Source organism: Melospiza georgiana, chromosome 18 (assembly GCF_028018845.1).
Source record: "Melospiza georgiana isolate bMelGeo1 chromosome 18, bMelGeo1.pri, whole genome shotgun sequence".
NCBI classification, from domain to species: domain Eukaryota; kingdom Metazoa; phylum Chordata; class Aves; order Passeriformes; family Passerellidae; genus Melospiza; species Melospiza georgiana.
The window spans coordinates 3,156,390-3,181,194 of record NC_080447.1 but is presented as its reverse complement, the minus strand read 5'-3'; the positions used below and the strand labels follow the sequence as shown (position 1 = coordinate 3,181,194).

The 24,805-nt window shown below is 48.4% G+C and overlaps 2 protein-coding genes across 6 annotated transcripts in view; both read left to right on the top strand.

Annotated features, from left to right (window-relative positions):
* The window catches only part of CLIP1 (CAP-Gly domain containing linker protein 1), a 59,536-nt gene extending 43,586 nt beyond the window's left edge, over positions 1-15,950 (top strand). For 2 of the 5 annotated variants that reach the window (XR_009115371.1, XR_009115370.1), the window contains 9 exons: positions 811-948; positions 2,046-2,152; positions 4,383-4,506; positions 8,225-8,277; positions 10,329-10,349; positions 12,786-12,903; positions 13,130-13,289; positions 13,392-14,164; positions 14,274-14,362. Coding sequence is in view for 1 of the 5 variants with exons in the window: in XM_058037141.1 (XP_057893124.1) it covers positions 811-948; positions 2,046-2,152; positions 4,383-4,506; positions 8,225-8,277; positions 12,786-12,903; positions 13,130-13,315; positions 13,415-13,438; positions 14,274-14,398; positions 15,029-15,251 (1,098 nt within the window). In the remaining 4 variants the exon portion in view is untranslated. Of the gene's footprint in view, positions 1-810; positions 949-2,045; positions 2,153-4,382; positions 4,507-8,224; positions 8,278-10,328; positions 10,350-12,785; positions 12,904-13,129; positions 13,316-13,391; positions 14,165-14,273; positions 14,399-15,028 lie in introns of those variants that run through there. The other 3 variants (XR_009115373.1, XR_009115372.1, XM_058037141.1) reach the window with 2 other exon arrangements.
* A 733-nt stretch (positions 15,951-16,683) lies between these two features.
* On the top strand, positions 16,684-24,399 carry VPS33A (VPS33A core subunit of CORVET and HOPS complexes). Its single transcript, XM_058037142.1, has 13 exons — positions 16,684-16,804; positions 16,884-16,949; positions 17,029-17,156; positions 17,575-17,764; positions 18,500-18,616; positions 18,958-19,132; positions 19,830-20,023; positions 21,468-21,594; positions 21,760-21,827; positions 22,301-22,438; positions 22,815-22,952; positions 23,092-23,260; positions 23,659-24,399. Exons 1-13 carry the CDS (start codon positions 16,703-16,705, stop codon positions 23,850-23,852), a joined length of 1,806 nt encoding a protein of 601 aa, XP_057893125.1. The 5' UTR covers positions 16,684-16,702; the 3' UTR covers positions 23,853-24,399.
* The last annotated feature ends 406 nt before the right edge of the window (positions 24,400-24,805 follow it).

Below are 24,805 nucleotides of genomic sequence, written 5' to 3'. Positions count from 1 at the left end.
TGAAGGACTCTGCAACATAAAATTTAAAGTAGTGATAGATAATGTTTTCAAGTGGATCTTTGTGTAATTTTATGTGCAATTACAGCAAACTACCAACCTGAGTTACTCCAAAAATATGAAAGAAGGTGCTGCTTCTGTAAATTGGATAAAAGCAGTGTGAGAGGAAGGGAAAATATTGACAATGCTGGAGTTCTTTTTATTCACAGAAATGTTTTGTATTCACCACCAACAAATTCTTTATAAAACACTTTGATATTCAGTTTGTGTGGCTTGAAGCCCAGAAAATCACATGGAATGCAAATTGGGATCAGGAGATCCTATAGATTGCACCTGCCTAAGTATTTTAATATCATTGTGAAGTATTTCCTTTTTGAGGCCATAATGAACAACACTGAAATAATGCAATAATTGGCTTTATCTCTAATTCCATTATTTTCCAAATATTTGAAGTTTTGTAAGCCCATATTTCTGAAAATACACCAGGCTGTTGGAAGTGAATATCTGTTGAATTGCTGCTGCCTAAAGAGGTGAGAGATCTGAGAGCAGTCACAGTGGTGATAATGAGAAATCCAGGAATTCAAATTCCTCAGATGTGACATGAGCATGGGGTTATAATCTGTTCCTGCATGGAATTGAATCTTCATTTCATACTTTGTGCAGCTCCAAAATTCAGATAAATTCCCAGTTTAAGTCCTTACTTACCTGGGAAGCAGCTGACAAACACGGAGCTGTGCATAAAGTATTGATCTTTTGCTGTCAGAGTTCCTGCTGGGAATAACTGGTTTTTCCCCCACCTCCCTTTATATCCAGGTGGCCAAACTGGCAGAAGATGTTTCCCAGGCAGTGGAGCAGGTGACCAAGGAGAAGGATGCCATTCACAAAGAGAAGATTGAAACTTTGGCCTCTTTGGAGAACTCGAGACAGACAAACCAGAAGCTGCAGAATGAAGTAATCACATTAAATTCTTATCTGTGAAAAGTTTTACCTGCTTTGTGAGAGCAGCTGTTGAATTGTAGAGAATTTAAATAGGCAGGAGAGGATTCTGCCATTTTCCCACTGTGAAGAATTCCTGGATGAGCACAGAGTGATGGAAAATGCACATGGTTTTTTGGTCATGGTTATTTTGTATTTTGTGGTGTCAGTCCAAGGTGCAGCAGCTCCCGTTGGGATCTGTGTCCTGTCCCTGTCTTCCCACCACTCTGAGCTGCTCCAGGGCCTGAGGAAGGGGAGGATGCCCTGAGCCTTGGCTGTTCAGCACTGCCAGAGCCCTGGGGATGAGCCCTGGGGGTGAGCAGCTGGGATCTGCCAGTGCAGAATTAGGATTGGTGACGTTCATGTGGGAGGGGTTCCCTTCCAGGATTAAAAAAATCCACAGGATCCTGCAATGCCATGAGAATGGCTGCAGATTATCTGTTATGTAATAAATACACCCTGGTGCATGCAAACAAATCAGCTCCATGAGCTGCTGGTGTTTCTGTGGGGGGCACGAGCTCAGGAAATCCGTGCCCAGCACTTTGTCCCATGCAGCAACATCTCTGCAGGGAATTCATCTCCTGGGGGTGCAGGCACAGCATTCAGCCCTCCTGACTCTCAGAAAATAAGGTATGGAAAAGCAGAATTCATGAGTTAGCTTAGAGGCATCAAGATCAAGGGGACAGCTGGCTTTAGCAACAAGCTCTGCATTTAAAAAACAAATAATGCTCTGAGTGCTGCAGCAGTTGATGGAGGTGCTTTGGGCTTTACCTTGGGGTGTTGGAATTCCCACATTCCTGGAAACTGCTCTCCAGTGGGCTTGGGATTCTTTGTGCTGCTCTCTCTGAATGCAGAGGTCTTGTAACATTTGTAGTTGGACAAACACATCAGTCCAGACAGGCTGGGTTAATTTAGGGGCTAAAGATATCGATATATATATATATAGACAGATATAGATATAGATATAAGATATGTAAGATATCTATATATATCTATCTATATATCTATATCTATATATATATATATATTAATGGTTTCATTGATGTAATGAGGATTTTTTTTTCCTCTTTAAGTTGGACATGCTTAAACAAAACAACCTGAAAAACGAAGAGGAACTTAATAAGTCAAAAGAGCTTCTAAATCTGGAGAACAAGAAAGTGGAAGAACTTAAAAAGGAATTGTAAGTATTTCACTATTAAATCTGTTCATTTTTGTGGGTACATTTACCTCTTCTTTTTTTTTTTTTTTTTAATTGTCTTTCAGCAGCTTTCTGGTATCCTGACTTATAAAGCAGATATTGACTCAAAATTGTTTGCCAAATGTTTGGCATGTGCAAAACTTGCCATGAGAATGTTTCTACTAAATTACTGAAGGGAATTAAAGAAATCCTTGGAGAATAGTTTGAAACAATTTGTTTGTTGGAGGGTTCTGCCACCCAAGGGCACAAGATAATATTAAAATCTTTATTAGAAGAGAATTCTGATTTAATTACAAGTACACTTGGAGTTTTAGGTGGCTTTGCTTATAGAAACTTGACTCTCCTTTTGTTTTTCATTCATAGCTTTGTGAAGTTTATTTCTGTGTATTTATTTCCTAAATGGTGTAAACCAAATCCTATATATGGGATTTAAAACTTGAGTTAATTGTTCTTTATTTGAGCTGCTTCATTGAAAACCAACATTTGACATACTGCAGGCTCACAGTGTGTAACACTGGCCACAAACAAATGAACTGAAAGCATTTGAAATCATGAAATTTGCCCTGTGGAATCCCATTGCAGCAAAGCTGCTGCTGTGCCACAGGGAATAAAGATCCCAATTCTTGGGGCCCTGCAGGGGCTGCACATCCCCAGCTCTCAGAGGGGTTGTACATTAAATCACAAACCAATTTCCACCTTGGCTCCCTGGGGAATTTCCTGGCTCATGGAGCAGGAGCTGGAATCTTGCTGACAGCTTAAGAGCAGCTCTGACTAATTATAATTATTGTAGTTCCATTTGTCATTTTGTGGCATCTGTGGTGACACCAGGGCACAGAGGCCACCAGCTCACAGAATTCAGTGTCTGGCTGTGGCTTTGGAAAACCTGGAGCTTTGCACAGACCCCTTTGAGAAAGGCAGGATTTCTTTCCAGGAATTGTGGAAAGGCAGCAGATATTGGGCTGTAATTTGCCAGGCAGGAATTCTTTATAGGAGATGCTGCCTTGAGAATCTCCAGCACCACCAGGTGTTTCAGGACCCTGATCACTCTGAGGGGTTTAATTCTGTTCTTTCTTAGATTGAAGTGGCCTCTGATCATCAGAGCTGGGACCTTGGGGACAAAGGGAAGCTTGTGTAGTTTTTAATTGATCTTTAGTTGTTTTGTATGTTGCCCTGTTTTAATGACAGTAAGGATTAGCCTGGTGCCAGGGATTCCTGAGCAGCAGAGAGCTCCAGTCCAGGGGGATCAGGGTGGGAATTTGCCCAGGTGAGACCAAGTAGAAGGAATGGCTGAAAAATCAGAGTCCCACGAGATGCTGAACTAAAATCAGACTTTTGTCTAAATGTGCCAACAGATCCTTGTATTTTGAGGTGCGTGAATAAGTTGGTGACGTAAGGGTTCTTCTCCTTCCCACAGTTATAAAAGTATTTTTAATATTCCAGTCAAGTCTGTAGTATTGGCACACAGGAGTACTGCATCTCCTTTTTTAAAAAGCAAAAGAGTAATAAAAATTACTATTCAGTGAAATTAAGGGTATCTTTTGTGCTTTTTGAAAGATGTCAAATCTTAAAGATTTTCTGTTCGTCACTCATGTTACAGCCAGCATGCTAAATGTTTTTAAAAATTTGTTGCAAATCAACGTATTTAAGGGAACTTTACTCATTAGTAGCAACACAGGTTGATGAAAGCTGCAAAGCCTTTTTTCCTTCAGCTTTGGTTTTGTCTCATTTGCAGTTTTGTGTCTGTTAAAATAATGGAATAGATCAGGTTTTGCTTCCTGCACTATTGGATGTCAGACCTGACAGGGAGTAGTTAAATAAGTGGAGCTCAAAGCTGTTTTTTCTGTTGCCTTTTTTTCCAAGTTTTCTTTCTTTTTTTATGCTTTTGAGCAATTGTGGTTTACCTCTGGCTGCAAAGTTCAGTTCTGTGAGCAGCCCAGGCTGCAGACACGGCCAGCCCTGTGCCCTGCACAAATCCCAAACCCCAGCCCGTGGGAATCCCGGGTACCTGCAGCCCTGGCAGCCTCATCCCATCCCCGGGGCTGTCCCCGCTGTTCCCGCTGCTGCCGGCCCCGTGACCCCGCTGGGTTTTGTGTATTTTGTGTATTTTGTGTATTTTTTTGTGTATTTTGTGTATTTTTCCCCGATGCGAAGCCGCCTCTCTCCCCCGGTTTCTGGCGTTGCCGTGGTAACGATGCTCTCTGTGTGCTCGCAGCGAGGCGCTCAAGCTGGCAGCGGCTCACAAGTCCCAGCAGCTCGAGGCTCTGCAGGAGGAGAACGTGAAACTGGCCGAGGAGCTGGGCAGGAGCCGCGACGAGGTCTCGAGCCACCACCACAAGGTAGAGCGGGGGGGAGCCCGGCTGGAGAGAGCAGAGAGGGGCTGGGAACGCTCGGGAATGAACGTGGAAGCCACCTGCACGGGGAGGGTGGAAGTGCAGGCTGGCAGAAGGTTACATAAGCCGGGAGGGTACTTGGGAAGGCTCGGGAATGAGCAGAAATGAAACGTGCTTTAGCCAAGTGTATTAACAGAGAGCTGCTATTTCTGTCGGGAGTGATTTTGTTACACAACTGTGGGAATGTCCATCCACCACTAAGGAAATGAAGCTTTTTAATTCTTATTCCTGCTCTCCTCACTGAAAACAAAGAGGATTTAGGATGCATTTCAGAATACTGTGTAAAACTGTTTGGTTGGGCTTGTGTCTGCTCAAACTTCACCCTGTGCTGCAGCCAGGCAGTGTGACCCAGGGAACAGAACCCCTGCAAGGTGTTTTGCTGGTGATACTTAATTATTTTTACTTTTTACAATTATAACTGAACATGTTGTTGGAATCCTGAAATATGGACAAGTTACTCAGCTTGTGTCACTGGTACTTGCCAGAAGATGAAACAGATTTACAGCCCCTAATGTGGTGGGTTTAGTTTGTGTGAAGCAGTTCCAGTGACAGGCATGCTGTGAAGGAATCTTTGGAAGATTGTATCCAAAAGATCCAAAAGCAGGGATGCAGGAGACTGAGGTTTGTGTCCTGCCTTTCTGGAGATCTCCTGTGCAGGGAGGGGATCCTGTTCCCCGTGACAGGGCACAGACTCTTCCACCCTGCAACAGGCTCAGTATTTTTAAAGCCAAGAGCTGATTTTTCCCCAAGGATCCTGTTTGGAAGTCCTGAGGATGGGTGACTCCAGCCCTGGCTAGTTTGTAAATCCCTTTAGCTGCTGGCAGGAGTGATGCTCAGGCTCCTTGGTCCTCAGGAGCCTCGGGAGGTGAGGAGCAGAGTCCCAGACGTGTGGGCTCAGCACTGACTCATTCCCCATCTGAGGAGCAGAGTGGGGAGGGCACATCCCAAACAGCCAGTGGGAGCTGCTCCCCACTCCCACAGGGTTTCCTAAATTATTTCAGAGTCCTTGAGGCAACCTGTTATTTTCAGAGAGAGTTGTAACTCCAGGATTGGGCAGCATTGGTCAAATCTTCTGCATTTTGTCACCTGGAGTGGCCCCGAGGGAGGGGTCCTGAGCCATGGTTGGCTGTGTCCCTGCCCTCCCTCTGTGCCTCCCTCGTTTGCAGCTGCCCTCGGGGAGCATTCCTGCTGTGGGGCTGTCAGCAGGGATCCCTCTCACTGCCAGGACAGGCAGCTGCAGTGGGGGAGCACAGGGATGGATCCAGCACCTCACAAACTGGAGCTGTGTCAGCCCAGCCTGTCCTGCCCATGAGGAGATGCTCCAGGAGCAAAGATCTGCTGGAGCCTGACTGCACAGCCTGTTTGCCTCCTTCAGCCCTTTGTGTTGCACTGTGTCCCCTGCTGGAACATGGGCTCTGCCTGGTGCAGTTCCCAAATGTTTGATTTGGGCTCTGGGATCTGGTGAACAGCTCAGCCTCCCAAAATCCTGGGAGAGGCCTTTGGTACCCAACATCTCCCCTCTGCTGTCACACCATGCTCAGAGGCCACAGGCTTTGGGCTCCCTGGGTTCAGGAAAATGTCACCACAGAGATTCCTCCAGGAGATGTTGGAGTGTCCATGGGGGCAGTGAAGGGTTTCCCACAGCCCAGGAGCTCCCAGAAATGTGGGCAGTGGGAGGAGAGCAGAGCACAGCAGAGCTCAGGCTGCAGAGGCTCTGTGCAGGTACCTGGGAATGCATCAGGAAGGGCAAACACAGGATTGGGAATTTGGAGCTGTTGCTGTGGTAACCACATAAATTCTAACAAGTGTGTTGTCAACTGGGTTAGACAATCTGTGGCTGCTTGTGACACACTTTGCAAATTTAATGAGTCCTGTGTCATGAATGATTTATCTGGACATCTAAAGGTTAAAGTGTCTCATGCCAAAGATGCTACTGGAGCTTTTCTGTATTGATCCATTAATAATTAGCTGATTGTAATTAGTTAAAGAGTCACATTCAGATAGATGCTGAGCTCGGGGAGCTTTCCTAGCCTCAAATTATTTGTTGTGGCATTTTGGGACCTCAGACCTGCTCAGGCATTTGGAGTTCATTGGAGAAGGTGTAGAAATACCCAGCAGCTCACCTGGCCCATCTTTTATTAACAGTGTGAAGGTCTGCTCTGAGTGTGGCTGTAGAGAAATGCCAGAGCTGGCAGAGGACAAGGAATCCAAAAAACCAGCTGGGCAGGGCACGAGTGCCTTCATCTGCAGGGGGAGAGGGGCCTGGAGCCCAGGTGTCAGACCAGGGCTCTGGGGAAGCTGCAGCTCCCTGGGAGTCCCATTTCTCAGGCTTGTCATATTTCCCCTTTCTGTCAGCAGTGTGCACAGGTGTCAGGACTTCACACTGGCTGCCTCTGGGCAGGGACCAAGACAGAAACTGTCTGGTGGAACTGGGTTTGGCTGGGTTTGACCTGCAGGAAAAACTTGGCCATACCCCAATAGTGCCTTGATGCTCTGCTCTCCCACAGTGGGCACTTGCCTTGAGAGACACATCTTGATTTGCTTTAAGAATTATTTATAGAAGTCTCTTTACACCCTTCTAGTATCTATCTTTTGTATCAATAAAGTTGTGTGATTAATCCTGGTTGATCCCAGACCTGGAGGGTTTAGCAGCCCTGCAGCACAGGGAAGGAGAAGGTAACTTGTCAGGAAATGTGGAGGAGATGGCTGCTCTCAAAAAGCTGCATTTAGCTGAGAGCTGGGGGCTGGCAGACACCCTGCCTGCTCAAGGAAACTTGCTTAACACCTTCTGTGCTGAACCTCAGGATCTGCAGAGTGCTGAAAGAATTCCCTGTGGCAGGGCCAGGAGCTGTTGTCAGGGCTCTGAGGTTGCCATTATAAATGGATGTGCTGCTGACCCTGAGGATGAACCCTGGAAGTTGTGAAATCCCACTGGAGCCTGTGCTCAGGGAGTGCTGGTACACACAGTTCTCAGAGCAGTAATTGCTGGCTTTGGCCTTTGAATAAGAAGGAAGGAGGAGATGGTGAAAAATAATTAATTTGCCTGAAAAAGACTTTATTTTCTTAACCATTCCAGAAGTTCACTTGCCCCAGTGTTTCTGTGTTGGGCCTTTGCAGTTCTGTTGCTTTGCATTTCCTAGTCCAGTTTAGCCCCAAGAACCAACAACAATAATTTCAGGGGAAGGCTTTGCAGGTTTTAAGAGTGGCCTCACTGAGTTACGGGTTCAGGATGTGGTAACAAACACCAGACAACAGCTTTGGGATCAATAATTCATCTGGGGCAGTAACAAACCCGGGTCAGGGGTGCAGTGACTCAGCCCAGCAAACCCAGCCAGCCCCAGTGCTGGGCTGGGAGCACTGGCCAGGCACACAGAGGGTTCCTGGGGCTCTGGAAATGTCCTTTAGCACTGGTGTCACCTCTGCTGTGTGCACAGACATGGAAATGCTCACAAAGCACCCCCAGGCCCTCACTAGCTGATGTTTGGTCACTGAGCAGTTTGTGTTTGGGTGCAGGTGCTGTGCCAGTAGAGAATCTGCTGCTCTGAGGATCTGGGGGCTCTGCAGCCTCCCCCACTTTATTTTATGAGAATGATGCTCTGATGTATCACACCAAGGAAACAATCTGGGGTGTATTAACTGGAGTCTGTCTGTGCTTGTGTTGTAGCTGGAAGAGGAGAGATCAGTACTCAATAACCAGTTACTAGAGATGAAAAAGAGGTAAGTTGTTCCTGCTGATGTGTGTTTAACCCCACAGTCCTACAGAAATGGAACACAAAACACTGCCAAGAGCTGTTCTTTTCTGCTGTGTCATGGTTAAAAGTGCTGAGTTGTTGCACTCTTTGGATTAGAGATGGAAGCATCCACATTTGCTTTAGTTCCACACCTCCCACGTTGTGGTAATTCTTATTTGCAGTGACCAGTTGAGTGTTTGGTTTTGGTGTGCTCTGGAATGTTGGATTGTCCCTCAGTCTGATAAAATGTGTGTGCACAGATCTGACCTGGTGAGCTCCTGACAAATGAAGGACAATACAGTGGTGCTGAGGGGTTATCAGGGGAAAAGGGAAAAGGAAAGAAAAGTTCCTGAGCACTTGCTGCTCTCGTGGTTTCAGGCTGTTGGGTTCCCTGTGGGTTATTGCAGTTCATTCAGCACTGCTGCTAAATGCCAGGAGAATTGTCCTGGGTGCCTGGGGCACCCCTTTGTAAGCTGCTGCTCAGGGAAAGGCCCCAAGTGACAAAGTGAGTGTCTGCAGTGTGTGCTTGGGGAGCTGACTGGGCCCTGTGCCTGGAGGGGCTTTCCAAAAGCAGTTTCATAAATCCCTAGAGAACAACAGAGCTCCCCACGGCACCTCAGCTGTTCCAGGAAAAACAAACCAACCCTGCTGGATTTCCTGGATTCATAATGGCCACAACAAAGAACACTGAGTGGCTTTTGGGTGTTTATGCACATCCTTGGCCACTCAGTATTGTCACTGTTCCCTGCTCATTCCCTGACACTCTGCTCTCTGGGGCTGTTCCAAAGGCCAGCAGGCACAGGGGATGTTCCCCAGGCCAGTGATTCCCCAGGGAATGTCACAGTTGGATCAGCTGAGCCTCCAGCTTTAAGCAGCCCCACGAGCTGCATCAGCAGCCTGTTACTGAACGTGTTTGAAAGTTTTCAGCAGTGTAACTCCTGGAGGTCACTTGAGGAGAGGAAGGAGGGAGTGGGCACCAATCATTCAATACTTTCAGCAGTTCTGTTTCACAGAGAACAATCTCAAAGACAAACTCTGTGTAAGTTCAGCAGAGGAAGGTGTGGCTCTGATCTTCCTCCTCCTGTTTGACTCTGGGTGAGCTGCCTGAAATAATTCAGACAGTAGTTAAATCAGTGAAGTGAATTTTACCCTGACTTTACCTTCAGTTGGTTACACTGAGGTGCCCCAGCTGTGACTTAATGACATTGCAGAGTTGAATAAACTGCAATAAAAGAGAAAATTAACAACAGGAAGAGTCTGGCTGAGGCAAACTGCAGGCACTGGGGCTCAGAACATGTCAACATGTGGCACCAGTGCTAATGAAAAAGGTTTGGATGAATAAAGAGCAAATTAAATAAAAATAATGAGAAAAGTCTCTGAATTCCCAATTCCATAGAATTTGGTGGTGGGAAGATGATAATTTCCTCCTTTTGCCTTAAGAATTCGAGCTGCTGGACAAGAGCCATCTTTGTGTTTCAAATAGGTCAAATCTCTAGGGGTGGTTTTCTCACCTTCCTTCCAGCCCCAGGAATTCTGGCCCTGTGTTTTGGCATCCCCTGGTGTGCAGTGCTCCAGCTTGGGAGTGCAGGAGCTTGGTGTGGATGGATGCTGGGGGTCTGTGGCTCAGCCCTGGGGTTCAGTGTGGGTTGCTGTCTGACTGTCTTTGAGCTTCGCTGTTTATGGATACTCATCTCATTCCTCTCTCTTCCCTTCCTGCCCTTGCTTCCCTTGCTATATCTGTGTGTCTTTAATGGTAAGACTCAAGAAAGTCTATCCACGTTACAATAAATAATTTTTTTTTTTTTTTTAGTAAAGTTGTTGTACATATTTTGGCTGCCTTTGTCCCTTGGTGTCTTGCTTTTGTTTTGTAGAACACTCAGCTCTATATATATATATATATAAAAAATAAAAAAAGTCTATATATTTTTTACCAAAACAGAAAAGGCCCTTGGTGCAAATATTGTTCTTCCTTAAAGTATTTTGCATTTGTACTCCATGTTTCTAACATGTGGTTCTTGTTATCTTGCATTTTTAAAGCTTACCCAGTAGCACTTTAAGGTATTTGCTTCATTCTTAGAATTTCTTATTTTTGTAGTAAGGGAAGAATCTGGGTGATTTTTTTTAATGCTAATCCAAAACAAACCTCTTTCTCCCACAGCTCCCACACTGCTCAGAACATGGTTTAAGCTTCTCAAGAAAGTGAAGTTTTAAAATGGCATTTAAATGAAAAACTCATTTTTGTTGTTTTGATTTCCCCCCTGCTTGTAAGCAGATGTTTTGAACTTGAATTGGCAGGAAAAGAGTTTAAGTTCACTAAATCATTTTTTTTCCCAATAAAACAGTTTCCACCAGATTTTCCTTGCAAGCTCTCCCAGTGCAGTTATTTCCCATTCCCTGTGTGACTGCACTGCACACCATGCTCCCAGCAGCAGCCAAGGCTGTGCCTGGAAGGGATCCACGCTTGGGGCTCAGCACCTTCCTTGTTGGAGCTCCTCCAGGTCCAGCATTTTTGGGTGCCCCACTGGAGCAGCTCCTGGAGAGTCTCTCCAGGGAAAGAAAACCCAAAGCTCCAGCACAGGGACCTTCCTCCCCTCCTGTTTTCTCTCCTCTTTTCTTCTCTCCTTTCTCTCCCCTTGTGTTTTAGCACTCGAGGCTCCTGTATTGAGTCTGTAAATATTTTATTTCTATCCTTACACCCTGTTTGCCTTTTTCAACCACCTCAGCATTGTGCTGGTTGAAGCCGAGCCCAGCAAATGGCAAATCCACCACATTTGTGCCAAAAGCATCTGTTTGGTCCTGATCTCTGTGTGCAGATCTGACCAAGTGGAAACATTGGCTGAATCACAAGCTCTTGAGCATGGGCTGAGTCACTGGGGCTCCATCTGCCCTTCCCCACAGCGCGGCAGCGCTCGCGAGAACTCTCGGGCGCAGCAGAGCTCGTCAGCAGCAGCTTCCAGATGTGTTCCCAGATTCCTCAGGGTTCTTCTCCAGCAGATCCTGGGTTTGCAGCTCTGCTCTGTCAGCAGCACCCGTGCACTGGTGGCACATCCTTCCCCCAGCACCTTGTGCCTGTGATCCGTGCACAGAGCACTGAGCACCCGGGCAGGCAGAGCCTGGGGGCCCTGTGGAGGACACAGAGGTGGCTCTGGGGCTCTCAGGGCTGGCCTGAGAACTTTTCCATGCTGTGCCCTTTTGGGTTTTATTAAATCTTTATTAAATCTTTGAAGGCAAGATCACACAGTCTGCAAGTTGTTGTGTTTCCACTTCTGTTGATTCTCTCATTGTAAAAATGTACCAAACCCAAATGAAATTTTGGTTCTTGTTTGGTAGCTGCCTCAGCTTTTCTAAACCCCAGATTCTCCACTTGCTGCTTCCATTACTGAGTACAATCTGAACAATGAAAGAATTGCATTGATTGTGCTCTCATTGTTGGGTTTATCTCAAGTGGGTGAGATTTCCTGTGTTTCATGGTCTGGGTATCATGGCTCTCACTAACTGTAGATAGCAGAGATGGAAACTTTGCCATTTTTGCTCAATAGCTGTGCCCTGAGCATCCCCCCACGAGGATGGGCTCTGCTCCTGATCCCTCAGCAGTGCTGGGGAGGGCAGAGCAGTTCAGAGTCCCTGCAGGAGCTCAGAGCTGATTGCAGCACTGCTGCCTGCACTGAAGGCCAGTTCCTCTTGGAGAAAAGTTAATGGTTTGAAGTCACTTCTTTGTTGTTTTCTTTTTTAACCTTAAAGATTTAATCCTTAAATCTTTCAGCTTGTATGGAAATTTGTAGCAATGCTCCTCCCATCAGAGGACAGTCACTCACTGTGTGTGTTCTGTGACCTGTCAGGAAGATCAGCTTGCACCAGTGTGGGGGTGTCACAGCAGTGGTGCCTTAAGGCAGGAGCCTTTTATCTCTGTTAGATCCATGGAAAATATTGGGAAAACTGGATATATGTACACAGGAGACAGTTGTGCCTGCTTTGGAGGATTTCCTTTTAACCCTTCTCCCATGAAGTAAAACAAATCCCATGTGGTGGAAATGATGTCACTGAAATTAGTGAGGACCAGCTGATATTTCCAGCCTCATCCATGCTTTGCATGACAACTTGTACAATGAGCTTTGCATGCCTGTTTTGTTGCTTGTTAGTAATTTTCAAGAAGTAACAAAACTCTCGAGTTAGGTTTTGTGGAACATTGTGCAACATGTTTGTTTATCCTGTATCTCCCCAGTCTGTTAACTTGCTCCTTTAAATTCAAATGGATACGGTGCTATGCAGATTCTGGCATGTACTACCTAGGTAAAGTTTTTGCTTTGTTTCCACAGTTGTAACACCTGAAATGCTTGTACCTATATAAAACTTTAGTCAAGTAGTAAATTGTAATTTGTTTTTTAAGAACCACTTCTTACAGTAGTTTAATACCTGAAATTAATGAAACTACTTTAGGCCACTACAGTTACCCATTCATTAGATGACTTCTGGTTTTACTTGGTTTTCTTTTAGAGAATCGACTTTAAAAAAAGAAATTGATGAAGAGAGAGCATCTTTACAGAAATCCATCAATGTCACTAGTGCCTTGATCACACAAAAAGATGAGGAACTGGAAAAACTCAGGCATGAGGTAAATGAGGAATGGATGATTCCTAATTTCAGTTAAGTTGCAGCCAGAGGTTTTGTGTGCTGGCTGATCATTTTTCTTTCACGTGGCATAGTTAAACCTTAGCATCTTCAGCTGCCTGTGCTGAGCCAGGTTGCTCCTGGCCCGTGGTTTTGTGGCTGTTCAGCCCTTGCTTCACGGGCTGGCCTTGGTGCTGGAAGGTCCAAGTGTTGCCAAACAACTCTTCCAGATCACGGTGCTCCGTGGAGAAAACGCTTCTGCAAAAACCCTGCAGTCAGTGGTGAAGTCACTGGAGTCTGACAAACTGAAACTTGAGGAGAAGGTGAAGAACTTGGAGCAGAAACTCAAGGAAAGTCACGAGCAGCCTTTGACTGTAATGAGCCCCTCAGGTAAAGCGAGAGCCACTCCAGGGTCTGTGCCCTCAGGGCCTGTGCATTATTTCTGACTGAGCCATGGTCACATTGTCCCCTCTTTGGTTTGTTCCTTTAAAGGTGATGCTGTTACCCTGCTTCAGGAGGAGATTGCAAGAGAGAAGCAGGTACTGGATGTGCACATGGGCATGCTGAACCAGCAGTGGGGCTGTGGGAGAGGGGATGATTCCAAAGGCAGTCCTTACTGGGTTTTAATGGGCAGATTTATCTTGTAGCCCCTCAGCTTCTGAAGGGAAATGTCAGTGACAGGAAATACTAAATCAAGTGATGAGTGATACAGAGAAACAAGGGAATGTGAGGAACAAGCAGGAAATGAGAGTGGCAAGTTGTGCCCTGCAGCCTGAGAGGTACAGCCAGCAGAGCACTCACTGCTCCTTGGCATTCCCAAAGGTTTCTTGGACGTGCATGAGGAAAAGCTGTGGCCCACCTGAAGCTGGTGCTTGCCATGTTGGAGAAAGGGGCTCCCTGAGCTCCTGGGTACCTCTGAGCTCTGCAGCTCTTCCTGACTGCAGAGCTGGACTCAGAACAAGGGTTGGCAGCAATGGAGAAGGTGCTCAGCTGGCACAGGGAGATGGGATTTGGAGTAGGACAGTCACAGTGACCTCAGGGGCCTGTGCCAACAAATGCCTAGAAAATATGGTTGGAATAGAATCACCTTCTGCTCATGATAAAGCCTTTGTTAGATCATGAATGTCACACACAGTGATTAAAAATGTCCTTGCAGTTGTGCAGCCACCAGAAGTGTCATGAATATACACTAACCAATCTTTTCCTGCTTTTCTGCTTCCCTGGATTCACCTGCTGATGGCAACCCTTCCTTCCCCCAGGGCGAGGTTGGTCCCACTTCTTCCCTCCCCTGTTAATTTCCCAAGTGTTCCTTGGTCACATGGGGAAGGTGCCATCCCCTGCCCCTCTCACTGTCCTTGTCCTTGGCTCTCCTAGATCGACTTCCTGAACTCAGTGATAGTGGATCTGCAAAGGAGAAATGAAGAATTGAACTTGAAGATACAGAGAATGTGTGAAGCAGCCCTCAATGGCAATGAAGAGGAGATAAATAACTATGACAGGTACAAATCCTAAAGGAAACCTTGGCTCTTGTCTTGGGAACTGTTGGTAGAGCTGCTTGGCAGCTGCACGATGCTCCAGCCTGATCTCAGCTGTCAGGAGGGACAGACAGAGCTTTCCCTGAGTTCAGTGGTTGAATCCAGGGTTCTCTTTACACTGTGGTGTAACTGGGGGTGCAGGTGGTGCTCTGTAGTTATCAGTCCCAAGCACTGATGTCTGTCACATGTCTGTTGTATGACTTGCTGAATCTGGCCCTTTCCAAGTGCAGAAGAGTCTTTGCTCCCACAAGGCTGTGGCTGTGTTGGGATGGGAAGAACCAGTCCAGAGAAATAACACTAAAACCCATTTGATGTTCAAACTTCAGCTCTCTTAAGGGAAAAGAGAAACTCTTCTACCTGTATTTCTTTTAAATGTCTGTGTGCAAATATTTGCACAAACAGCAGCTTGTTCAGTAAATATTGGAGTAGGGGATGGAGGGGGCACTGCAGGGTGGTGGAGAAGGGTTTGTGTCCTGTTTTTGGAGGAGCTCTGTGGCGTTTCCTGAGCCTCAGTGAGCAGGAGCTCGCTGCAGGGCCGCGGGCTTTGCTCCGGTGTGGCAGAGGCATTGACCGGTGCTGGTGCCGCTCTTGCAGTGAGGAGGAGAGCCTGTCCAAGAAGAAGCCGCGTCTGTTCTGCGACATCTGCGGCTGCTTCGACCTGCACGACACCGAGGACTGCCCGACGCAGGCGCAGGCGCTGGAGGAGCCGCCGCACTCGGCGCACCACGGCAGCCGGCGGGAGGAGCGGCCCTACTGCGACACGTGCGAGGTGTTCGGCCACTGGACGGCCGACTGCAACGACGACGAGACCTTCTGAGGGGGGACAGCGCCCCCGGGCTCGCAGCACCAGCAGCCGCCTGTGCTGAATGTCAGGACAAGGGACAGACCCCGCTCCCCTGCCCGCCGGCTCCGGAGTCCCCACAAGCATAAAGATTTTGATCTTCCACTAATAAATAGCCCCTGTCCCTTTTTAACAAACGTCAGTGAAAGATGAATAAATGATTTAACAAGTGACTTTATGCTGTTTCTTCCCAGGTTCTGGGTTTGTCCCACCCTTAACAGGAAATGCCCCGGTGCTGTTGGATCTATTGGTGGGAAAACATGTATAGGAATGAAGCACTAGAGTTATATTAAAGCTTATTTAAATACCTTAAAAATATGCTGTTAATTTTCATATTTGCACTAAACCATTTTAAGGCTGAATTTGTACATTTAGATTTTTAAGCTTTTTTTGACACTGGACTGAGTTTGGAAATATTTCATCTTTATTTTCATTTACTCCTTTGGTTGCGATGTCGCTCGGTGCCGTGAGCTCTGGGTTGTGGTTTGGTGTGAAACGTGGAAGTGACGCAGGTAAGGAGCTGCTGGGGGTTTTGGAAACCTGTATGCTGTGCACACCTGTGCACACCTGGAACAGTTTGTGGGCAATCCCTGTTTTGCATTTTTTCAGCTTCTATATAGTGAGTGTGGTGTGTGTGTATATATGCATATATATAATAAAGTTATATTTTGGAAAAAAAAATGTTTTCTGCATTTCCATTCAGGGTGTGTGGGGTTCTGCATGGGGACGGAGGTGCCCAAGGGCTGCGCTGTAAATCACAGAATCCATCAGCTGGGAAGAGACCTCTGAAACCAAATCTGACTAAACACCACCTTGTCAATGTGCCCAGGGTACTACTGTGTGCCACATCCAGTCCTTACTTAAATACCTCCAGGGGCAGTGACTCCACTGCCTCCCTGGGCAATATTTAATCATCCTGCCAGTGAAGATTCCTCCTGATGTCCAACCTGAACCCCTTCTGGTGCAGCTTGAGGCCATTCCCTGTCCCTGTTCCCTGGAATACAGCCTGAAACCCAGGCTGTCCCCTCCTGGCAGGAGCTGTGCAGAGCCAAAGGCCCCTCTGAGCTCCTTTTCTCCAGGCTCAGCCCCTTTCCAGCTCCCTCAGCCTCTCCTGGTGCTCCAGCCCCTTCCCAGCTCCGTTCCCTGCCCTGGACAGGGGGCTGCAGCTGCGGCCTCAGCAGTGCCCAGCGCAGGGGGGAAGCCGTTCCCTGGTGCGGCCGCTCACAGTCCCGGCTGCAGCCCGGTGCCAGTGGCCACACGGGGCACACACAGGGCACACACATGACATACACATGATGACACACACGATGACATAGGACACACATGATCACACATGACACACGCTCACGCATGACCGTTCCTGGCCCCGCCCCGCGGTCAGTGCGGCTGCGCGGCCCCGCCCCGCGGTCACGCGCGCTGGCGGGGCAATGGCGGCGCACCTGAGCTCGGGCCGGGTGAACCTGACGGCGCTGCGCGAGGCGGGGCGGCGCGAGCTGCGCGAGTTCCTGGACAAGTGCGCGGGCTCCAAGGTGGGCACGGCGGGGCTGGGGTCCCGCGTGGGTCCCGCCTGTGGCGTGGCCGCTCTGATCCCGCTGTCCCTTCCCGCAGGCCATCGTGTGGGACGAGTACCTGACCGGCCCCTTCGGGCTCATCGCGCAGTACTCGCTGCTCAAGGTAAGCGCCGCGGGGGCCGGGGGCAGGCGGCCGGGCCCCGGCGCTCCCGCACTCGGCTGACGGCCGTGCCTCCGCGCAGGAGCATGAGGTGGAGAAGATGTTCACGCTCAAGCCGGGCCGGCTGCCCCCGGCCGACGTCAAAAACATCATCTTCTTCGTCAGGCCCAAGCTGGAGCTGATGGACATCATCACGGACAATGTGCTCAGGTACTGCGGGCAGGGCAGGGCACGGCAGGGCGGCCGTGAGGAGGGGACAGGCGTGGCCCCGATCACCGTGTGCTTTGTACACCTGTGCAGGGAACGACAGCGCTGTGCACACACCAAACCGCAGCACTGCCACTCTGCGGATTAAATGGGGGCGTGACACACCCTGGGCAGGGGGGCTTCACCTTGGCTGCGATGCAGAGGGTGCGTTCCTCCCTGCGAGGACGTTCATTCCTTCTAATTAGATGGAATGAGCCATGCTTGGATTGCTGTGGCTGCACAAGGCTGGACACTGACACTCCAAATCCAGGAGTCAGCAATGACCCAGTGCAGCGTTCCTGTTTTGTGTGACTCCAGTGCCCCCTCCCGTGCTCGGGGCTGCTCCGTGAGCAGCGAGTGACCGAGTGCTCTGCTCCTGCAGGGAAGACAGAGGCCGCTCTCCGCAGAGGGATTTCCACATCCTGTTCGTGCCGCGCCGCAGCCTCCTGTGCGAGCAGTGGCTGAAGGAGCAGGGCGTGCTGGGCTCCTTCATCCACCGCGAGCAGTACAGCCTGGACCTGATCCCCTTCGACGGGGACCTGCTCTCCATGGAGTCTGAGAGCGCCTTCAAGGTGCGCGCTCACCTCCTCCTCGAGGGAAAGCAGAATGTGGTTTGGTGCTGGACGTTGGTGCTGGTGCAGCAGCTCTCAGAGGGCTGTGAGTGACCTGCACAGCAAGGAAAGGCCTTGCAGAGCAAACCTGGCTTGATCCTGAAGCCTCAACTTCCCTGTGTGCTTTCACACTAAATGCTGAAGGAACAGTCACCCCAGTTCCTCCAGGTTCAGCTGCCCGTGTTACTGTCACAATTGGAGCATTCCTGAGGCTTAAAGCGCTCAGGTGTCACAAGGAGCCAGCACTGTTTGTGTTCCTGCACAGCCAGGGAGCTGTGTGCTGGTTCCCACTGTACTGAGCATTAACAGCTGTCACATCCCAGCTGCATGTCCTGCATCTCCAGTGTTGCATCCAAGGACAGGACAGTTTGGGAGTTTCTTGGCCCTCTCTGTCCTGTGTGTATCCCTATATGGCAGGGCTTGCAGCTCTAATGAGGTGTTGGGTGCTCTGATTGGCCTAATTAGCAGGAGAGGGTCTTTCCAGCCACCTTCTTTTACTCCATCAAACTGGGTTTGTGTCTGGAGTTCAAAAATACCAGTCACAGTGACAGCACAGTAATAAGGTCCATATATGCCAACAGCCATAGTCTGTCCCCAGCCTGTGTCTCCTCTGAACTGTTCACGTGGACGCTGCTGTGCTGTGGAAGCATCTGTATTGGACTGACATCTCCCATCAGAATCCCTCTTGTTCTTTAGGAATGTTACCTGGAGAGTGACCAGACCAGTCTGTACCATGCAGCAAAGGGGCTGATGACCCTGCAGGCTCTCTACGGAACCATCCCGCAGATTTTTGGGAAGGGCGACTGTGCTCGGGTGAGGCTGAACAAATGCATCTTGTTCTTTGGAACTGCCTTAAGGAGTCTTTGGTTAAATGCACCTCTGGGTTTTTTTAATCCAGCCATGACACGCACATACCCTTTTTGCTTCTCTCTGATTAACCCATGGTTTAATTGGTATTTTTTGTGATGAGGGAGCAGCTTGATGTGAATGCAGAGCTTTGGCCATCACTATCTTGTGGAGCTGCAGAGAGCAGTAGAGAAGGACTTTTGTTTTCTCAGTGTCTCCTGCCACGCCCTTCCTTTACAAGCATGTGCCTGCAGGGCCCAGAGGTCACATCCATCTCCACGCTAACCAGACACTGTGACTTCTTGCAGCACGTGGCCAACATGATGATCAGGATGAAGCGGGAGTTCCCTGGGAGCCAGAATTCCATATTTCCTGTCTTTGACACCCTCCTGCTGCTGGACCGCAACGTGGACCTGCTGACGCCGCTGGCCACGCAGCTGACGTACGAGGGGCTGATCGACGAGATCTACGGCATCCAGAACAGTGAGCCCTGTGGGGAGGGGGCAGCTGTGCCGTGCCCTGGGGCAGGCTGCACGTGCTGGGTGGGTTTGTGCTTCACTGAATGTGATGTGGGAGCAGCTCGGCTGAAATCAGTGTGGGGTTTGTTCAGTCCCAAGCTGGAGCTCATCAGGATCTACTCTGGCTCTTTCTGCGTGGGAAGGGGAGCCAGGTACAGTCCATGGTTACTGCAAGGGCATCTTTTGGCTGTTGGCTGCAGGCACAGTGACAGAACAGGGAGTGTGTGAGTGGGAATGTTAGTGTGTACCTTCAGCATCCATCCTGCCTGGATCGCGTGCCACACTGAGGGGACAGGGACAGTTTGTGAAATGCCATTTTCAGAATGCTGTCCTGCTCTTCAGGGGATAAGAAAACTCCAGGGAGGCATTTATGGGCTGTAATCCCTCCTGCTGGGCTGGACTGGCTGCTGGGCTGCCTCCAAGCCTCTCTGAAAGCAGGGCAGTGGCAATTGGGTTCTGATGTTTGTGTAGGTCCCTGGCTGAGTGCAGGGAGACTCTCCTTCATTAACACACAGGCACTGAGTAGTTGGAGTGTTAATATTGCTTTGCTCCTCAGAGCTGTTTCCATCCAGCTCAGGGGACACATTTCCACAGCCTGCTGATCTTAACTTCTGCTGATGTAGTTCCAGTCCTTTCAAGGGTTATTTCTCTTCATTTGGTAGCTTATGTGAAACTCCCTCCTGAGAAGTTTGCCCCAAAGAAGCAGGGTGAGGGTGGCAAGGATCTCCCCACAGAACCCAAGAAGCTCCAGCTGAACTCTGCAGAAGAGCTTTATGCTGAAATCCGAGACAAGAACTTCAACGCTGTGGGGTCAGTGCTGAGCAAGAAAGCCAAGATCATCTCAGCAGCCTTTGAGGTGAGGCCTGTGTCCAGCAGTGCATCAGATAATTCAGTCTGTGTTCAGCAGGGCTGGGACTGGCAGCTCAAGCTGCTCCCACAATAATCCCCATCCAGAGAAAAAACAGGAAGCTGTTCCAGTCTGTTCCCCTGCCCTGGGTGAGGTCAGCTCCATTGGACTGTTCTGAGTAGATCAGAACACCTTTTAGTAAGCCTGTAGTAATGTGGTTCTTCATTTCTCCCCACACCTCTGTTCTGGGGCTTTCCCTCTGCTCAGAGCTTGCCTAATCCAGCCTTGTGCTGTGTGAGCCCACAGATCCCCTAACAGGAATTGTTCTCTTCAGTCTGCAGGAGTCAGGTGCTGCCTCTGTCTGCCAGAAGCCAAAGGTGATTTTTAGTGTGCTGATCAATTCCACTTGGCTGCTCTTGGTACCTGTTCATTGAAAGGTGCTTTTCCCTTCAGGATGCAGAGAAAAAAGCTTTAAGCAATAAAACATCAGAATGTACTTTCAGAATATTATGGCTGGCATCAGAACCAACAGAAATGTGCAAAAGACAGTTGTCATGCAGGAGCTTTGAACTGTAAATTCATGCTTGTCACAGACAAATCTGGAGAGCTGTGTGGGGCATGTTTGTGGTTTTGTTGAAAACATCCTGTTGATGATTCATAACTGAGATCCCATATCTTATTTTTCTGACCTCAAGGGGATTCTCAAGAGAACTTGTTCACTCTTTGATTGTATTTCCTTGGTGGGGCTTTTTTATCTTAACCTCTGCCACATCTAAAAGGAGGTAGTGGTACTTTAACTGAAATACTGAGTGCTCAGCCTCATCCCCCAGTGCAGCTCTGCTTCTGCACTATTAGTGCTGGAGGTGCTAAAGATGGATTGTTCATACTGCTTGTTGAAAAAAGAGAATTCTAAGAAATTGTCAGCAGTAATAGGTGATAATGAAACAGCAGCATATTGGCAGCAGAGGACTTCCTTAGTCACAGGCTTCATCATGACTCTCCTGCCTGCACTTGCCCATTTAAATCCTTCACATATGAGTCAAATTATCTCTATTTTTATTCCAAGTTGCAGCAAGAGGCAAGTACCCAAATGCAGTGCAGGCCTCTGGAGCTGAACTCTGCATGGTGCTTCAGCACATCCTGCCCCAAACCCTGGCATGTGTTGCCACCAAGTAGAGTGAACGGCAGACCCAGCCAGCCCAATTCCTCAGCACCCTTCCCTCCTGCTCCAAGGGGAGATGTTCCCCAGCTCTGACAGCATTGGCCTAGAGCTCCCTGTCAGCCAGCAAAGGAATTCCTCTCTGTGTGAAAAGGGGAGTTTCCCCTGGTATGGAAATTGTGTTAGTATCTCTAACTCCCTGCAGGGAGTGCAGTAATAATTCCTCATGATAAAATGATCTGTTTGGTGTTGCTAGCATGAACAAGGCCTAACCCAAGTGATGGATTTCCTCAGGAAAGGCACCATGCCAAGACTGTTGGAGAGATTAAGCAGTTTGTGTCCCAGCTGCCCCACATGCAGGCGGCGAGGAGCTCGCTGGCCAACCACACCTCCATCGCAGAGCTCATCAAAGACATCACCAGTGAGTAGAATCATTGAAATCCACAGCATGCCAGGTAACCTGGTGGACATCACTCAGCCTGGCAAAAACTGGCTTTGCTCCATCCAGTGCATCTCTGCTGAAACGTTAATTGTAAAACATAAGCTGTCCGTTGCTCTTGTATTGATTTTCATTCTTTTCCCAAAGCATCTGAAGATTTCTTTGATAATTTAACAGTGGAGCAAGAGTTCATGTCTGGAATAGACACAGACAAGGTAAGCAGATAATGGCAATTAACCACTCTTACATTTTCAAAAAACTTTTTTTTTTTCCATTTGTTTTTTTCTGGTTTTTTGTTTCATTTTGGTTTTTTCTGAGAGAGGAAGCATCTGATCTAGATGATGTCCAGTGAAATGGATCTGAGTTACCTCTCACTGCCTGTGCACAGCTGGGGTGCTTGACCTGTCCAGGGGCACCCCATGCTCTGAGGGATCAGTGGAACATAGAAGATGGTTAATAGGAATTTTTAGGTGCAAAGTCTGGCTACTGAGTGAGGGACTGCTCTAGGGAGAGCCCACGTGTAACTAGAGCTGGGTCACTGTTTTACAGATGGTCCTGGGCTGCCTGGAGAGCAGCTACTCCTCTTTTTTGCTGTTTTGGAGAACCAGGCAAACTAGATATTTATTTCCAGGTCTGATGGGCACTTTGACAATTCTTTAAATAATCACTTATATATTTTATTTAACAGGTTAACAATTATATTGAAGACTGCATAGCTCAGAAACATCCGTTAATCAAGATCTTGCGGCTCGTTTGCTTGCAGTCCGTGTGCAATAGTGGGCTGAAGCAGAAGGTTCTGGACCATTACAAAAGAGAGATTCTCCAGGTTAGGCTCTAACATTTGGAGGAATAAATTCCTGAGAAAATCCACATCAAATCTTCAGCTCTGCACTTCAATTCTAGACAGACACACCTTACACCTGAATAATGTGCACAGAAGGAGCACTGGGTTTCTGTTTGGGCAGATACCTGGGAGGTGCTTTTGTGTGTTACAGCATGTAGATACAAAGGTTTATATCACTTTTTACTAATATTATTTCAACACTCTAAATTGGATATACTCTACAGAAATCTTAACCAAAAAGCTTCTTTTAAACAAACATCTTTTTTAAACAAACATCTTCACTTTTTTTTCCCCCCCTGTTTTAAACACTGGTCATGGGTTATTGCATGGTATTAAAAGTTATTTCTTCATATTCCAGACTTATGGCTATGAACATATATTGACCTTAAACAACCTGGAGAAGGCTGGACTCCTGAAACCCCAGACAAGTGGCAGGAATAACTACCCAACAATCAGGAAAACGCTGCGCCTGTGGATGGATGATGTTAATGAGCAGGTAATGGGCGCCTCAGCAGCACACATTGCCTCTAAGTATAAAATTATATACAGCAGGAAAACCTCCTTTTTTATTGAATGTTTCTGATTGCTCTGAGGCAGCACTGACGTGCTGTCCCCTCTGTGTGTGTGTCCCCCAGAACCCCAATGACATCTCGTACGTGTACAGCGGCTACGCCCCGCTGAGCGTGCGCCTGGCGCAGCTGCTGGCGCGGCCGGGCTGGCGCAGCATCGAGGAGGTTCTGAAGATGCTGCCAGGGCCCCACTTCGAGGAGAGGCAGCAGCTCCCCACTGGCCTGCAGAAAAAGCGTAAGTTTGGGTGTGTTTTCCTGTGGTTTACAGGAGAATATGTGTCTGTCTGTCTGAGCAGGGAGTGAGGCAAACTGAAATCAGGGCAGGCAGAGTCAGGTCTGTCTCATCCCCCTGTCCCACAGCAGTGTTAGATTGACCTAACCCTCCTTTGACAAATGGTTTAACTTCTCATCAGAGTACTAAAATAAACCCTAAACTTACACTGTGATTTGAATAAGTAATGTTATGTGAAAGAGGATCAGCATCACACTCAAACAGAAACACATCCTGGGAGCAGACTGTGCATTTCTGTGTCTCAGCCTCAAATTCCGGTCACTTGAGTTTGACTGACAGTTGCTGCAGGGGAGCTGTAAATTCAAACCAAGCCAACCTGGACCTTTTCTGTGACCCCACAGGTCAGCACGGTGAGAACAGAGTGACCCTGGTGTTCTTCCTGGGCGGGGTCACGTACGCAGAGATCGCCGCGCTGAGGTTCCTGTCGCAGATGGAGGATGGAGGCACCGAGTACATCATTGCCACTACAAAACTGATCAATGGCACTACCTGGATCAAATCCTTGATGGAGAAACTGGAGCCTGCCCCTTTCTAGGGTGTGTGTGGTGAGAGACAGTAAATGTGAGAGGCCCTGTGTGACACAGGCACTCAGCTGGCAGAGAAACACAGCAGTGAAGCTCTCCTGGGACCAGCTCATGACCCTCGTCCCTTCTGCACAGTGTTCCAGCTGCCTGTGGAACTTCCAAGCAGACAAGCTGGGTTGGAAGGCACTAACAATAAACAGTGGGGAAGAGGGAGATCCCTGCTCATGGTCTGACCTGGCAGCCAAGGGAAGGGCTGGGGCAGCAGGAATGGGCCCTGGTCCTTCTCTGTGGCAAATTGCTGCTTTTTTTCTTTCACTTTAGCTTTGGTGGGAGATGTGATTTCTGCTTTTTACCCCTCTAAGGTGCTGAGGAGGCGGGATGTTCTCTATTCCTGACTTCATCCCAGTATTCCCAGACTGTTTGTCTCTCTCTGGTGCCTGATCCATTCCATGGGTGCACTGGATGTGTCAGTCAGAGATGTGTACACAGCTGTACCTGTGATCCTCGAGCCTTTTCCCCTCACTTGTCCCCTGAAGGGATCGCTGTGAGGTGACTCCTTTGTCACCCACCTGCCTCTAAAGGCTCCTCCAGACTGTGAATGACATCAGTGTGTGCTGAGTTTATGGCTGAAGACACACAAACACTCCCTGTGTGGGGGCCAAAAACAGCAAGAGCAGGGACGCAGTAAACAGTGGGTTTTGAACAGACACTTTTTTCACCCTGTTCAGGTTATAAACTCTGGTACTTGCTGTCACAAGCTGTTGTAGAGCTCAAACTTGTAAAATGGAATTTTCCACGGGCTTGGTGGCTGGGCCCTTTGTGCAAGAGGCAGCTCCTGAATGCTGAGGGGAAGGCAGAGCAGGGTCTGTGGTGCTGCCTGTGCTGGGCTGGGCACTGTCCATGTCCTCACAGCCGCTGGGGACTGTTCCACACTCCAGTTCACTCTTAAACACAACTAAAACAA